General features: G+C 39.7%; 1 protein-coding gene across 2 annotated transcripts in view; it reads right to left on the reverse strand.

The window, feature by feature from the left end:
- Nucleotides 1-310: 310 nt before the first annotated feature.
- The window catches only part of LOC143279758 (ADP-ribosylation factor-related protein 1-like), a 16508-nt gene continuing 1799 nt past the window's right edge, over nt 311-15019 (reverse strand). The window contains exons 3-9 of one of the 2 annotated variants that reach the window (XM_076583887.1): nt 14029-14116; nt 11790-11872; nt 10113-10194; nt 9268-9338; nt 7460-7560; nt 6000-6126; nt 338-3676 (exon numbers count right to left, since the gene is read on the reverse strand). In XM_076583887.1, coding sequence (XP_076440002.1) covers nt 6036-6126; nt 7460-7560; nt 9268-9338; nt 10113-10194; nt 11790-11872; nt 14029-14116 — 516 coding nt within the window. In that variant the 3' untranslated portion in view covers nt 338-3676; nt 6000-6035. Of the gene's footprint in view, nt 6127-7459; nt 7561-9267; nt 9339-10112; nt 10195-11789; nt 11873-14028; nt 14117-15019 lie in introns of both variants that reach the window. The other variant, XM_076583886.1, reaches the window with a different exon arrangement.

Consider the following 15019-nt stretch of genomic DNA (forward strand, 5'->3'; position numbering starts at 1 on the left):
TGCATGATAAATCCCTGCTAAAAACTTAGCACAGGCAACAGTGCAAATTTTATCAGCAATGTCGAAAAGAAATGTGATGTTTTTAATTTCAAAATGTTAGTTTGCTGAAATGATATGAAGATAGATTGCATTGCAAGACATTTGCATAGGTGGACAGGCTAAATATGGCCTTAGAACTTAATTTTATGTGTATGAGATCAACATTGTTGCTTAAGTCTAGCCAACTGCAGAAGGCCATATGAGGACTTCCTAATAGTTGATTATGTGTGAACAGATCAGAATGGAGAATTATGTATGTCTGTACAGATCACAAAATGGAGAATTGAAATGCATACTAAAGAATTACAGAGAACTGCTCACTTTCTAAGATCTGCTGGGAAGATCTGGTTGCACTTACTGGGGTGGATCCACACACCCGTCTTTGCCTGGGTGTTCAGGAACCACGCAGAGTTGCAACACTTTGCCGCTTGTTGCTGTTCAATGTCATTTATTCCACCACTACTTACTAGACAGGACCAAACATAATCAACATACACCATCATCCTTTACACATTTGTGCATAAAACAATGTTATTCCAAAGCGAGGGAAGCATTTTCCCAACAGTTATGACTCCAGTTTTAAGTGAAAGATGTGTTTGTACACTTTTACGTAAGTAATGGATTGTAATGAAATTTGAAAATGTATTGGTATGTGTGTCTTATGTAATCAACATTTCAAGGTTATTGAATTTAAAAACATGTGAGCATGTCACTGTGTTCAAAGCTGATAGAGTTCTATTGTACAAGATTTAAAAACAATTTATCTTGAAAAAATTTTGAGCTATTCTAAAAATTAACAGAGTTCACAAAATTCAAACTATTTATAGAATTTAAAAACAATTTACCTTTAAGATAACGAACTGTTAAACAGCTCAATGATCTTTGAACATACAATAGTTCAAATATAACTCTGTCCATATGCATGCATGCAAACACATCTTTCACAAGAAGTAAACAGTCCCCATAGTTCAATTTTTTTTTTTTTTTTTTACACACTCTCACATGAAACAAAACATACCCAGTAAATGAATTTCAAAAAAGGAGAGAGACAACTAAACAAAATGTGTAGCAGCTTAAATTATTTGATATTCTCCCCAGAATTAAAAAAAAAAATTGTATAAATAATAAAACGGCAAATTGTGGTCAAATGGGCATCTTTTAAGTTGGAGACCACTGAATATCTCAGTCCTGAATTCATCTTAAAACACTGTCAACAATGCTGCAACAGACTTCAAAATACTCGTAACAGTATTACACAGAAGGTCTTATACAATACATAAATACATAACATTAATAACGTTATTGCATGTTTACATGTACTCTATCAATAGGACACAGAAAAATCAAACCAAACAAAAACAAACATGGATACACTCACGTGACCAGTTCAACTGATGCGAGACAATAAAATATGATCTGTCTCCCCCCTCTCTTTATCTGCGTCACATTCTCTCTCACACCCTTTCCCTGGCCATGCCTGGGGTGATGAAAAAGATGAAGCTAGAGTATTTTGAAAGCTTTTCACCGTCTGGCATTCTACACAGTTCCTGTAATCCAATATGTCTTCAGGGCTTTGGATACTCAGATAATTAACAAATATGCATCCCTAACGCATTGAAAAAGGAAAAGATGCACAGCACGTTGCAGAACGAACAGAAGAAAAAGGAAAACGTGTATCGAACCTTCAGCCTGATACTGGGATCGTCTGCTACAAAGAGTTGTTTCCCTTCACCACTACTTGGGCCCAGAAATGCAAGACGCTCAGGACTGGAAGGTATACCTGCCTTTGTATGTGTGCAGCAATGCAGATTTGATTAGATTGTGCACGGGAGTTAACATCTGGAGGTAAATCTGAGAACCCCGATAATTGGGGTAAAAGAGCCCATTTGGCCTCAAGATTTTGTACTCTTCAGAAGACTCGTCTTCCTCCTTACAACATGAAGTTCTTGAGCAAAGAAATACATGATGCATGATTATCTATATATCTATAAATACACACACACACACATATATGTATATATATATATACCTCTCACAATCAAAACAGGTATGTCTATGATGCAAATATATAAGAACATCAAGCCTGACATGTGAGAAACTCTTATATACTGACACCTGCGATACCATTTGTACACAGGGGGATTTTCCTCATCATCCAACACACCTCCCCATCCTTCACCTCCCCCATACACAGCTAAACCAAACTCATTAATGATTTAAAAAAGAAAAAAACAACTCAAATACTTTTGCAAGAACTGAGTGATAAAAAAAACAAACCCACTGCACAATCCTTGAGCTATGAAATTAAAGCTAAAGCTCATCATTCTTAATTTGACAAGAGCAAACATACACACACACACATACGTTCACACACTACACTTATTCGACAAGAAAAGCATCGTGTTTTACATCATTTGAAAGTGATTTCACATCATCCGAAAAAATAGTAATGCTCAAACCATCATCCTTTCTTCTTTTCCTTCTAATTCAAAGCCCTTTTCCATTCACCCACTCATGACAATGTAATGATACTAGCAAATACTGTTGACACCATCTGTACAATCACAATCACAAAAAAGGGCAGAATAAAAAGAATAAATGACTTGCCTTTAAATTTAGCTTACACCATCAGCAGGGATGAATCTTTTATATTTAACAGCACTGCGGAGTAGGTTAAAACATCAATACATGTCACTGCAAGGGACATAATTAAAAACCAATCATTTACATAAACTTGATCTAAAAGAAGGCTGCTCTAAGTGAAAAAAAAAAAAAAAAAAAGGTCTTCTCTATTCGTGGGCTATGACTCCCACATTCACTCACCCACACGAGTGGGCTTTTCCATGTATGACTGTTTTTACCCCTGCCATGTCGGCAGTCATACTCCGTTTTCAAGGGGTTGCATGTGGGGTATGTTCTGGTTTCCAAAACTTGCCAAAAGATGACATGGATTATGGGATCTTTAATGAGCGTATCAGATCTGCATGAATATACCACACAAAGAGGGTTCAGGTGTTGGCAGGTCTACATAATTTGTCGACCTGAAGATTGGTAAAATCCCCACCCTTTACCCACCAGAAGCTATGACCAGGAATCAAACCGGAAACCCTCACATTGAAAATTCAATGCTTTAACCACTTGGTTTTTGCATCAATCTTTAAAAAAGATTTTTTTTTCAAAAGAAAAAAAAAAAAAAAGAACATGAAAGACAATGCCAATGCATTATCAGCAAAGTATCCAGCATTATGGTATCTATATTCAGTTTACCAACATAAAACAGAATCAAAACAGAAATCCAGTTCATTATATACTCTACATATGCGATGCATTTAAATGTCCCCCCTGATCAACTGTTAGTTTCCTATAACCTGCTATAATACCTAATCAAAATAAATTCTGAGAAAGCCTTAATTCAAAATAATCATTTAAAAAGGAAAACAACTTGACATAAAATGATTGCAAAGACTGACAGAACTCGAATTCAGAGACAGCACATCTACCCATGCTGACATGATGTTGGGCATAGGACACTTGATGAAACATTAAATACATCTGGCTAGTTAAGTCTTGTACCCACGTCCTCAGCCAGTTGACCTCTTTGAAAATGAAACTGATTCAGCAAAAAGGTGTGCCCACACTGAAATTTAAAAAAAAAAAAAAAAAGGTCAAAAGTACTTCCAGCCTTCCGCCCCCGCCCCCCAACAGAACAACACAAATGCCAGTATTCAGTGTCAATGAAGCAAGTTTCCAAAGTTTTCACATGTTCAACCCTATCTGTATCCCATGAAAGGGTATCATGAACTGTGTCAGAACAGCTGAAAGGTTTCTTCCGTAAATGTTTACACTTCATCAAAAGGTTGAAAAACCGGGCACTGGCACAAAAATACACACGCAATAGATTAACTGTATTAATCTCAAATACAGATGCTGTCATAAGACGGGATTAAGTTAATCGTATTAAACACAGTCTTGTGGAGGGGAAAAAATACTGGCAAAAGGTTGGATAAGACCCCTTGCCGTCAGATTCTCTTGCTTCCTAAGTAGACACATCACTACAAGGCCACCATTCTATGGTGATCAGGTCTGTCATAAACCCATCTGCTTGTGTTTGGTTTCAAAAGGGAATAAACCTTTACTGATCATTTTCATTCCCTTAAACATAAAATGCTGGATTGCATTCACAATACAAATTTAGATTCCTCTGTGAATTCAACAGAACAGAAACAAATCAACACTGATTATTTTCTTTCACAACAAACCAAAACCCACTATTTTCTTGAAAACTATGGAATGCATTCCCAATACAATTCAAAATTATGAATTCAAGATAACAACATTCAGCCTGCTGACTAAAAACCAGAACCCTCATGTTTGAAGAACACTTTCTCAACATTTTTTTTTCAGATGTTAACAGAATAAATGGTCACAAATGTGTGTTGGTGCCATAGCGTGTGCATGTTTTTTTCTTCTTGTTTTCACTGACAATTCTTCATTTAACACAGAATATACACTGAAAACGTATACACTTTCTACATCATAACAGAGGAGTAAGCATTGCACACTGACCACGTACTTTGAAACATACATTAACCATAAAATTACTTTGTGTCAACTGCAGGTTTCAAAATAAAATATGCACCTTTGTAATGCAGTCAGCTGATACTAATATTAATAATGATTTTCCTTCATCTATAATCATTATGAGGCTAAAATTCAACTTTGTTTTTCTTTTAAACAAAAACTGAACTTCAGGGCAGTAAGAAAACAACAACAAAAAAACAAAAACAAAAAAAACCACACCCCAAAACGTGGACACTGAAGTATTCAAATCAAACAATAAGATAAATGCATGCAAAACACTTCACTCATATCACTACTCTGCCACATCGCAGGCCACTCATTGGAATCAAAACGGCAACACCCACACACAGTCTAACTAACCCCAGAACTGCCAACCTGAGTCATGAAACCCCCGCAACCCTCGCACAGCCCCCCTCAATGTACAGTGATGCTCGGTATCACTTGTTCTGGAACCGCTGGCCCATTCAAAGCAACAGGTGATTCCACTGTTTGATGATGCCCACCAGGCGATGTTAATGAATGATTGTGGGATTTTGTTGTTTGACGTGTTGGTGAATTTAAAAATTTTTTTTTTACTAGAGTTGGTTCTTAGAGGTGGTAGTGGTGGTGTATAAAATGGACATGTCTTGAGTTGTGTATCTGAATGCATGTTTTAAGAAGCCCACTGTGTGTATGTGTGTGTGTGTGTGTGTGTGTGTGTGTGTTCTTCAGTATGATTTTGCAGTGTGTGTGTGTGTGTGTACTGATTCTGATGACAATCTACAAATGGAAAAGCAACATGTGTGCTTCTATGGTTTGCATGTGATGACAACACCCAGTCATGCACAGAGCTGTGTGTGTGTGTGTGTGTGTCCGCATGTGTGTTTGTAAGTGAATGCGAGAGTAAACATGTTTCTGTCATTGTGCATGTGTGTGTGTATGTGTATGCGCACAAAATTATGTATATGAGTATGTTCGTTCGTTTGTGTGTGTGTGTGTGTGTGTGTGTTCTTTAGTATGGTTTTGCCAAGTGTGTATGTCTGTGTGTATGCAAGTGTGCATTCATGTATGTGCACGTTTATAAATATACACATATATATATATACACTTCAATATACTTTTGCAAGCGTGTGTGCAAGCATGTGACTTGCAAAAGCCCATGTATGCGTGCGTGCGCGTGTGTGTGTGTGTGTGTGTGTGTGTGTGTGTGTGTGTGCGTGCGTGCCTGAGCATGCGCACACATGTGTGTGTGTGACCTCAAACGAGTGAAATAATAATAAGACATGTAGAAAACATCATATTCATCAGTCCTGTGCACAGTCCACAAGTTGCAAGCAATAATGTCACCTCCAAACACATTAAAAAAAACCCACCAAAAACCGACAACAAAAAAAACACACCCAAACCCCCGGAAACAGCACGACGTGGCCAGCTGATCACGTGATATCACGCTGTGTGGGAGGGCGAGACATGACATTCCTCTTGATGCGTTCTGCCAGCCAGTTGATTCCCTCTGGCACCCCGTCTCTGTCATGACAAGACACCAGCAAGTCATGGAAAACAGTACAACACAATACAAAATAATATAATACAATACAAAGCATCTTTGTTTATTTTTAGTAGGTTGTTTTTTTTTCAGGTTCAATTTCTCAAGGAGTGCATCTCAATGGGTTAAGGTTGGATATTTTTTTTTCTGATCTCCCAAGTCAATAACTGAGCAGACCTGCTTGTGCCTGAACCCTCTTCATGTGTATACACATGCAGAACATCAAATACACATATTAAAGTTCCTGTAATCCATGTGAAGTGTTTAGTGGGTTAAGGAAAATGAACATACCTAACATTATTATACACCCAACAGGAAGGTTCTGCCCCCATTTCAGATAAACAGAAATAAAGTTTGATTTTTAAATCAAGACTCTTTAACTAATGTATTTGAGTGTCAACTTTTCATGCTTTAATGTACACATCTTCTTCTGCGTTCACTCGCATGCACACGAGTGGGCTTTTATGTGTATGACCGTTTTTACCCCGCCATGTAGGCAGCCATACTCCGTTTTCAGGGGTGTGCATGCTGGGTATGTTCTTGTTTCCATAACCCACCTAACGCTGACATGGATTACAGGATCTTTAACGTGCGTATTTGATCTTCTGCTTGCATATACACACGAAGGGGGTTCAGGCACTAGCAGGTCTGCACATATGTTGACCTGGGAGATCGTAAAAATCTCCACCCTTTACCCACCAGGCGCCGTCACCGTGATTCGAACCCGGGACCCTCAGATTGACAGTCCAACGCTTTAACCACTCAGCTATTGCGCCCGTCTCTGTACACATAAAATAATAAATTTACTGTGATGGTGACTGTGCAACGCCCTTCCTTCCCTCCTGCACCCTCTCCCCAAACCACAACCCCGCCATGGCTCTCGCAAGTGATCTTGCATCTGTGATGGAATGACTGGTTTATTTGTTTGTTTTTTTTAATTACTATTTCTTGAAATAAATTTTAACTTTTCTTTCTCATGACGGGTCTGAAGGCTAAATTCTGTTCACTGTGTTTCAGACGATAAAGTGACTGACTGGTAACACGAGTAATAAATAATAATAATGGTATTTATATAGCGCTGGATCTTGTGCAGAGACAAATCAAAGCGCTTTCGCACCAGTCATTCACACGCATGCATAACTCTAAAACTGTAGAAACTAAAGACAAGAAAGGGCAGGCAAGGGAGGCTATTTAACGAGTGATTAAATGGTGGTGGTGAGAATAGCCAGACTCAAGAGATACTAGTGAATATGGGTTTTGCAACACATGAACAGGAAAAAAAAACCACCCAAAATATGCACACAAAAAACTCACCCTCTTAATGCTGATACACCTTCTGTGCTGCAGTCTCTGTCCCCGACCACCTGAGGGATGGGGTTGAAAACATGTCTGACATCGTCCACAGACAGGCAGCCCTGCGACACACAACTACAAGTTTCAGTTTCAAGGAGGCGTAGTTACTACACAACGGTAGTATTAGCACCAACAACTTTCCAACAACCAACGGTCACAATTTGAAAACAATGGTGTTAGAGAAACTGGCTGTCATGGACAAGTGTTATACAGTAATTTCTACAGTGATAACGGCCAGTCTGATTTATTTACTTATCAATCTTTGTTGCCCATAGTCCATCCAACCACACAGGTCCTTGTCAGGGCTGAAAACCTGTAAATACAGCCAAGTAACCTAGGGGAAAAAAAACCCCACCCCCACATGGAAAATGTTAAGCACAGGTACAGTCACATTCATACACATTAACTGAGGATGTGCCTCTGACTCTGATGATCACACAATTTTTCACTGAAGGATTACCAAAAAATTAATCTGAACAAAAACATATTTCTGCATAATACACAAAATTATATACAATAACATACACACAAAATCAAACAATTTTCAATGGACACCTCACACTTAATAAGTGCAAAAAAGAATAACAGTAAGTGCACCCAATCATCAAGTCCTAGAAATATTCAAGGCTTTCTTAGGGAAAAAAAACATCAGTGAATGGTTCAACAAGGCAAGAAAATAAGACAGGAAAAAAAAAAAACAGCAACAAAAAACATCAGAAAGAAATGGACAACGCCAGAAACAAAAGAAAGCAATAATAACAGGGAATAATTTCAAGCACCAACTTTCCAGAAGGTGGGGATACTAATTCATCATCTAATTCATTCTGAAAGACCCTCCAACACCACCACCCTCTCCCCTCCCCCCAGCGTCTCCATGGAGGAGCAGGGACATCAGTTGCACTGAATTTCATGCGACACAGGCAAAGCTGCCTCACCTCACCAGCGACTGTGGCCAAGCGGCTAGCTTCGAGGACCAACAACTGGGAGAATGCAGGTACGATCCCCATCAGAGGTGGGTCTTGTCAGCTTCCGGCTGGCTCCTACCCAAAACTAAGTGAGCTGTGGGAACAGACGGGAAGACTGGGACCACACCAGTCGAGGGTTCATCCACTTCATGGATGCATCTTTGGAAGTGTTGCTCCAATCCTGCCCCACACCATTCCCTCCCAGTGCTCATCCTGAATCCTCAACATTTCAAGATTTTTATCCACCCACAACCCATGCAGACAATGCGAACCTTGGGGCAGGCCCAAGAGCGTCCTCCACATTGGCTCGACCCTACACAAGGACATCCTTCAGAGGGTGTGCTGATTGTGGTTTTCACAACTGGGAACTGACAACTGGGAGAATGCAGGTTCAATCCCCATCAGAGGTGGGTCTTGTCAGCTTCTGGCCGGCTCCTACACAAAACTAAGCGTGCTGTGGGCACAGATGGGAAGACCGGGACCACACCAGTCGAGGGTTCATCCACTTCATGGATGCATCTTTGGAAGTGTTGCTCCAATCTCCTGACCATCACTGCTGGTTTCATGTCGCTCAGTCTGGGTGACGCCCGCCAGGGATATATCATAACAGTACGGCCTTGTCATGTAGTTCCAAACCTTAATGGACGTACGTACCTCCTTTGCAGCAGCTTCATCTCCTCCACCATCATTCATCATCAATGAAAAATAGAAAAACAAAAATGCCCCAAATTCTGGGGCACCAAAATAGAAAATGAAATAAATTATTATTTAAAAAAAAAAGAAAAAGAAAAAAAGCTGCCTCACCTCCAAGTCCTGTTTGTTAGCCAACAGCAGGAGGGGAACGCCATGAAGGGCGGAGTTCACAACCATCTTGTCTGCCAACACACCACAAACAAAAAATCCAAGCTTAAAAGTCCCACAGCCGATGAAGTCATTCATATCCACTGTGTCTAGTCACAGCATTGGAAGGCATGGCCAAATTCTCTTTTAAAGCTGTTCTAACCTTCCCTAACCTAACTCGGGGTACCCATTCACACCTGGGTGAAGTGAGGAAAATCATAGTGTCTTTCCCCAAGGACATGATGCCATGTTGAAACCGGGGACTCGAACTCTAATCACAGGTGAACACTGTATCGGAGGTCCAACACCTTATCGATTCTGCCACAGTGCCTTGTGAACACCATAGTGTTCATAAACATTGTCATCTGATTCACACCTTTTTAAAACTCTTATTTGTGCCCCATCTCATGAGCCATTTGTATGGTATTCCCTCCCAATGCTCATCCTGAATCCTCAACATTTCAAGATTTTTATCCACCCACAACCCATGCAGACAATGCCAACCTTGAGGCAGGCCCAAGAGCGTCCTCCACATTGGCTCGACCCTACACAAGGACATCCTTCAGAGGGTGTGGTGTTTGTGGTTTTCACAGACAATGGTCCTCTTTGCTATGGGTCAACTAAGCAGATGGCAGACTATTAACAAGACGTCTATCACTGAGTTGCCGCAAAATTTTGGCCAAGAGGACCAAACCGATAGGCCTGGTTTGCATTAGTTTGACATGGTACAGTATATTAACACCAAATGTGTATTTCACACACTAACACTCACACACATGCACACTCACATACAGGGAAAACCAACTAACCAAATGCTGCTTTGGATTCCTCAATTCTCTCTCTGTCAGATGCATCAACAACGTAGATAATGGCATGGGACTCCGCATAATACTGCAACATGACCAATCCAACAATTCACTGACAAAAAACAAACAAAAACAAAACAACAACAACAACAAAAAAACAACAACAAAAAAAAAAACAACTAGCAAAATCATACAGCACAATCCATGTATCCATGTTAAATTTTTTTTAATTTTTATAAAGCATCAGAAAACTGTCAAGAAATTTTTAATTGACTGAAAGGACTCTATCCAGACAATATTGTGATTACTGTATAATGAAGTCGAGACGAAGGGATCTGTCCATTATATAAAAATGTAAGAAAGAATAATAAGAAAAGAGAGTAAATTTTCTCCTCCCTAAAGTCTAAACATTAAACAAAAATATAATCAAAACACTTCCTTTGTACCAAATTGTCTTCCTGAAATTCTCCACAGTCAAAACAACAACAAAAAGAAAAAAAACCACGTGAATCATAACTGAATCATAAAAATAACCATGATGTCCAAAAGAAAAAAAACATGTGAAAGTGAATGAATTCTGAGCCATCACTGTCTACAAAGATACCACTCCACATTTGTACATACACAAGTACACACTCACAAACACATTCATGAACACACACACACACACACACACACATACACACGCGCACACACACACACACACACACACACACATTTTCATTTCACACAAACTCCACAATAATCACAACCATGTCAAGAAAAATAAAATCACACTGCAGAGCTTCTGATTATTGGTTAAAAATCTTGGGGGTCCAGGGGGAATTTCTAATCTTTTACCCTAACTCTACATGGTCCCAGACTATTTTCTGAGGGTCACTCTTAATTCTAATGCTGCATGTTTCTCATCTGATCTGCATTATTACTACACAAGTACAAAGGCTGGGCATATCTTCTAGACCTACCTGCTCTTGGGTCAAGCAGTGGCCAAGGAAACAACTCTTTGTAAAGACGATCCCAGCACATGACGCTCACATACAAGAGTATCACTCTTTTTAATTTTATGTAGCGTTAGTTGCTTTTAAATTTTTACAACGTCCCGGAGACCTGCCTGTTGAACACACAGTGCATCCTTACCATTTATAAAGCGTCAGGGGTGCACACATATTTAGTTTCTTTTTTTCTTTTGGATGCCCCATCATCTGCTCCATTTCAGTGGCATTACTCCCAAGCCGCACATTTCGAGTCCCTCATACACAGCCACACCCGGGTTGGTCTGCCGCAGTCCCAGTGCTGGCAGTCCATAGGGAACCATTGATGTTAGGTCGCCAGGAGGCCACACACTAGAGGAGACCGTGCACTGCTGCCGAGTCACTTCGGTGGTGTTCGGATGCGCCTGCTCTGATTTAACGTACTTAAGACACCACCTACTAAGCCCCTTACTGACTAAATGGCTTAGTCGTGGAGCCAGACTGAGCAGAGTGGAGACCGCCACCACGTCCCTCCAACAGCAGTCCACATATTCATGGTTTATCGGAACTCCTGCACTGTGGACCGAGTTTCCACCAGAGCTGACATTGATCACACACACACACACACACACACACACACAGTGACACACACACACAAACACACACACACAGTGACACACACACACACAAACACACACTGCACACTCACCTTATCCCATAGTGACTGCAGCTCCTCTTGTCCACCAAGATCCCAAAAGTTGAGACGAGTTTTCCCCAAGTCAATTTTCCCAACTGAGAAAGTGGCACAAAAAAAGAACAATCAATATGAATAATCTATTGTCACTGCTTTCTATATCTTATCCCTTTGAGCCCTGAGTTCCTGAGCAATTTTAACCCTTCTGCCTGAGCTCCTGAGCCAAAATTTGCAAATAATTGGTATTTAATGTGTCACGGCAGATATAAAAAGAGTGCCCTGACCACCGCTTTACCGGTGGTAGAGAAAAATGACATAATGCCTAGCCACCGGTTGAGCGGTGCGTAAACACTTGTGTCGTGTTTAGCTATTGGTTGACTTATATTGAAATCGATCTTTTTTATCCAAAGCACATGCACAAAACACAGTGAAAAGGCACGGCCATGTTGGTACTACGTTCGCTGACGTCAGAATATTACGGTTTTTCTGATTGGCTCTTCAATATAAGTCAACCAATAGCAAAACACGACACAAGTGTTTATGCACCGCTCAACTGGTGGCTAGGCATTATGTCATTTTTCTCTACCACCGGTAAAGCAGTGGTCAGGGCTCAAAGGGTTAAAGAGACTAAAGACAGTACAATTTACGCATTCCTGTATTCAAAGGTGAGTCTGGATAATTGTAAGAAAGCTTATCAAACAGTAAACAAAATCAATCATCTTCATCATAGTGTATTTCTGAAGCTTTCACCAAACCTTGTTGACACAAAAACTGCTCACTTGTCAATTAATCATTCACAAACATACTCTGACATAGGGAGTGCAGCAGAGGTATTAAAAAAAAAAAAGATTAAAAAAGCAAAAAAATGAGTGGGAATGCCTGTATCATCCAGTGCACTAACAGTGGAGGAGATATCTCGAACAATATTGTTTTTTTTATTGTTTCGTCTTGTCTTGTCTTGTAATGTATTACTCTTTGTCACATCAGATTTGTCTGTGTGAAATTCAGGCTGCTCTCCTGGTACTTTACCTTTTCATGGGAGCACAATCCCCAACAAAGTACTGACTGGGTCATTTACTCCAAGCAAGACAAGTCTCTCATTAAAGCCTTCAATGCCTGAAGGATAACTCAATGCCAAAAGTTAAAATTCAAGTGTGTAAGATTCTTTTTTCACAGCATGCCGGTGACTTAATGACTGGATGTCCTTCTTCTCTTCTTCTTCTTCTGCGTTCGTGGGCTGCAACTCCCACGTTCACTCGCATGTACACGAGTGGGCTTTTACGTGTATGACCGTTTTTACCCCGCCATGTAGGCAGCCATACTCCGCTTTCGGGGGTGTGCATGCTGGGTATGTTCTTGTTTCCATAACCCACCGAACACTGACATGGATTACAGGATCTTTAACGTGCGTATCTGATCTTCTGCTTGCGTTTACACACGAAGGGGGTTCAGGCACTAGCAGGTCTGCACATATGTTGACCTGGGAGATCGTAAAAATCTCCACCCTTTACCCACCAGGCGCCGTCACCGTGATTCGAACCCGGGACCCTCAGATTGAAAGTCCAACGACTGGATGTCCAAGGACAGAGACTACAAAGTACCATTCTATGTGAAATGCTAGCTACTGAAGACATTATGTCATTCAGTGACATTATGATCAAACTTCTTATTTCTTTTTTTTTTTTTTTTTCGTCACACACTGATATCTCATGCAGATGTTCTATTCTTTATCTCTGGATCAAAATCTCCATAGCTTTGAAAAGCAACACAATCAGAAATAGCAAGCTGCTTTATTAATATTTCACTTCCCCCCCCCCACCCCCCCTTCAAACTGGGGGTGTAGGGTGGGGGAATTTTACAAGGTCTTTTGTCCTACACAGTTTTTATTATAAAATGGGGATGGGGGAGGGGGAGTATTTATCAGGTACGGGGAGTTTACAAGGAAGTTCACATATATAATTATGTGTGGACAATTGAGTACAATTCTGAAAGTGTGAATACAAAATATAAAACAATCCCATGTAACACAAGCATGCATTTACCATTGTATGCACATATCTGCAAATATATAATTACGTGTGTGCATAACACATGTGATTGCATGTCTGTATGCATGTACATGCACAGGGGGAAAAAAACTGACCATTCACAGATGAAAATATCTTTCCAACCTGAACTAAACAGGTACATGGGTTATAATGATTAAGTCTAATCACAAAAAAGAAAAGAAAAAGAGATCGTTGTTGTTGCTTACTGTTGAGGCCCACTGTTGTAGTAACTTTAGCCAGATTCATTCCTTTGTAGCCTTTGTTGAATTTGGTCTTTGTCTGCTCCAAGTACGTCTGAAAGAAAAAAAAGAAAAAAATAAAAATAAAAAAGAGACATGTGTGTTATAGATTATAATCAATAATACCTATGTGACAAAATTAAAGGTAAAGAATCCAACAAGACAGAAAATGCCCACGTGCCTTGAAATTATCAGTGGTGTTTGTATTGTGTTGTATTGTATCATAATTTGTGTCTTTGAAAATCAGGCTGCTCTTCCTGGTGATTATTGTCACAACGCCACCCACCTTTTTTATTTCTTTTTTTTTTTTGGTTTCTTTTTCCTGTCTGGAAGTGTATCTGTTTTACTATCTAATAACTCGCGAGAGATTTTTCTACAGAATTTTGCCATGTACTTCCTTTTTTTTTTTTTTTTTTCTTTTTTTTTTTGCGAGCATTTGTTTTTTGTGCTATGATGCACACTGGACCTCGGTTTATCATCTCATCTAAATGGCAAGCATGCAGACCAACACTCCAAGGTCCAGTGGTGGAAAGAGTAAAAAAAAACCTGGTCTATATGAACCTTATTTACCATCACATGTGTTCTGTCATTTGTCTTGGTCTACAGGAAAAAGAGAGAGAAACACTATGAGCTGGCCAACATGACAGCAGAAAAAGTTTCCTCCACACAAAATAAGAATAGCTGTCTGTCTGATGCCTAAAAATACTTGGGCCATGCAACCTGTAGCTTTTGTTTATCTTTCGTCTGTCTGTTCTCTTCTGTCAGAAGAGAAATATTTTTAAAAAATCACCAAATAATGGAACAAAATTACAAATATAAACCTTTTCGTTTCTATGGAGGCTGACAAATCAAAACCAGTTCTGCCAAAATTATTTTTCTTGCTAAACATCGAATGCTCCTACTGCATAAGTCCCTGCCATCAATTCAATCTCCATTTTCATTTCAGATATTGATCAGT

Source organism: Babylonia areolata, chromosome 3 (genome assembly GCF_041734735.1).
Source record: "Babylonia areolata isolate BAREFJ2019XMU chromosome 3, ASM4173473v1, whole genome shotgun sequence".
NCBI lineage: Eukaryota > Metazoa > Mollusca > Gastropoda > Neogastropoda > Buccinidae > Babylonia > Babylonia areolata.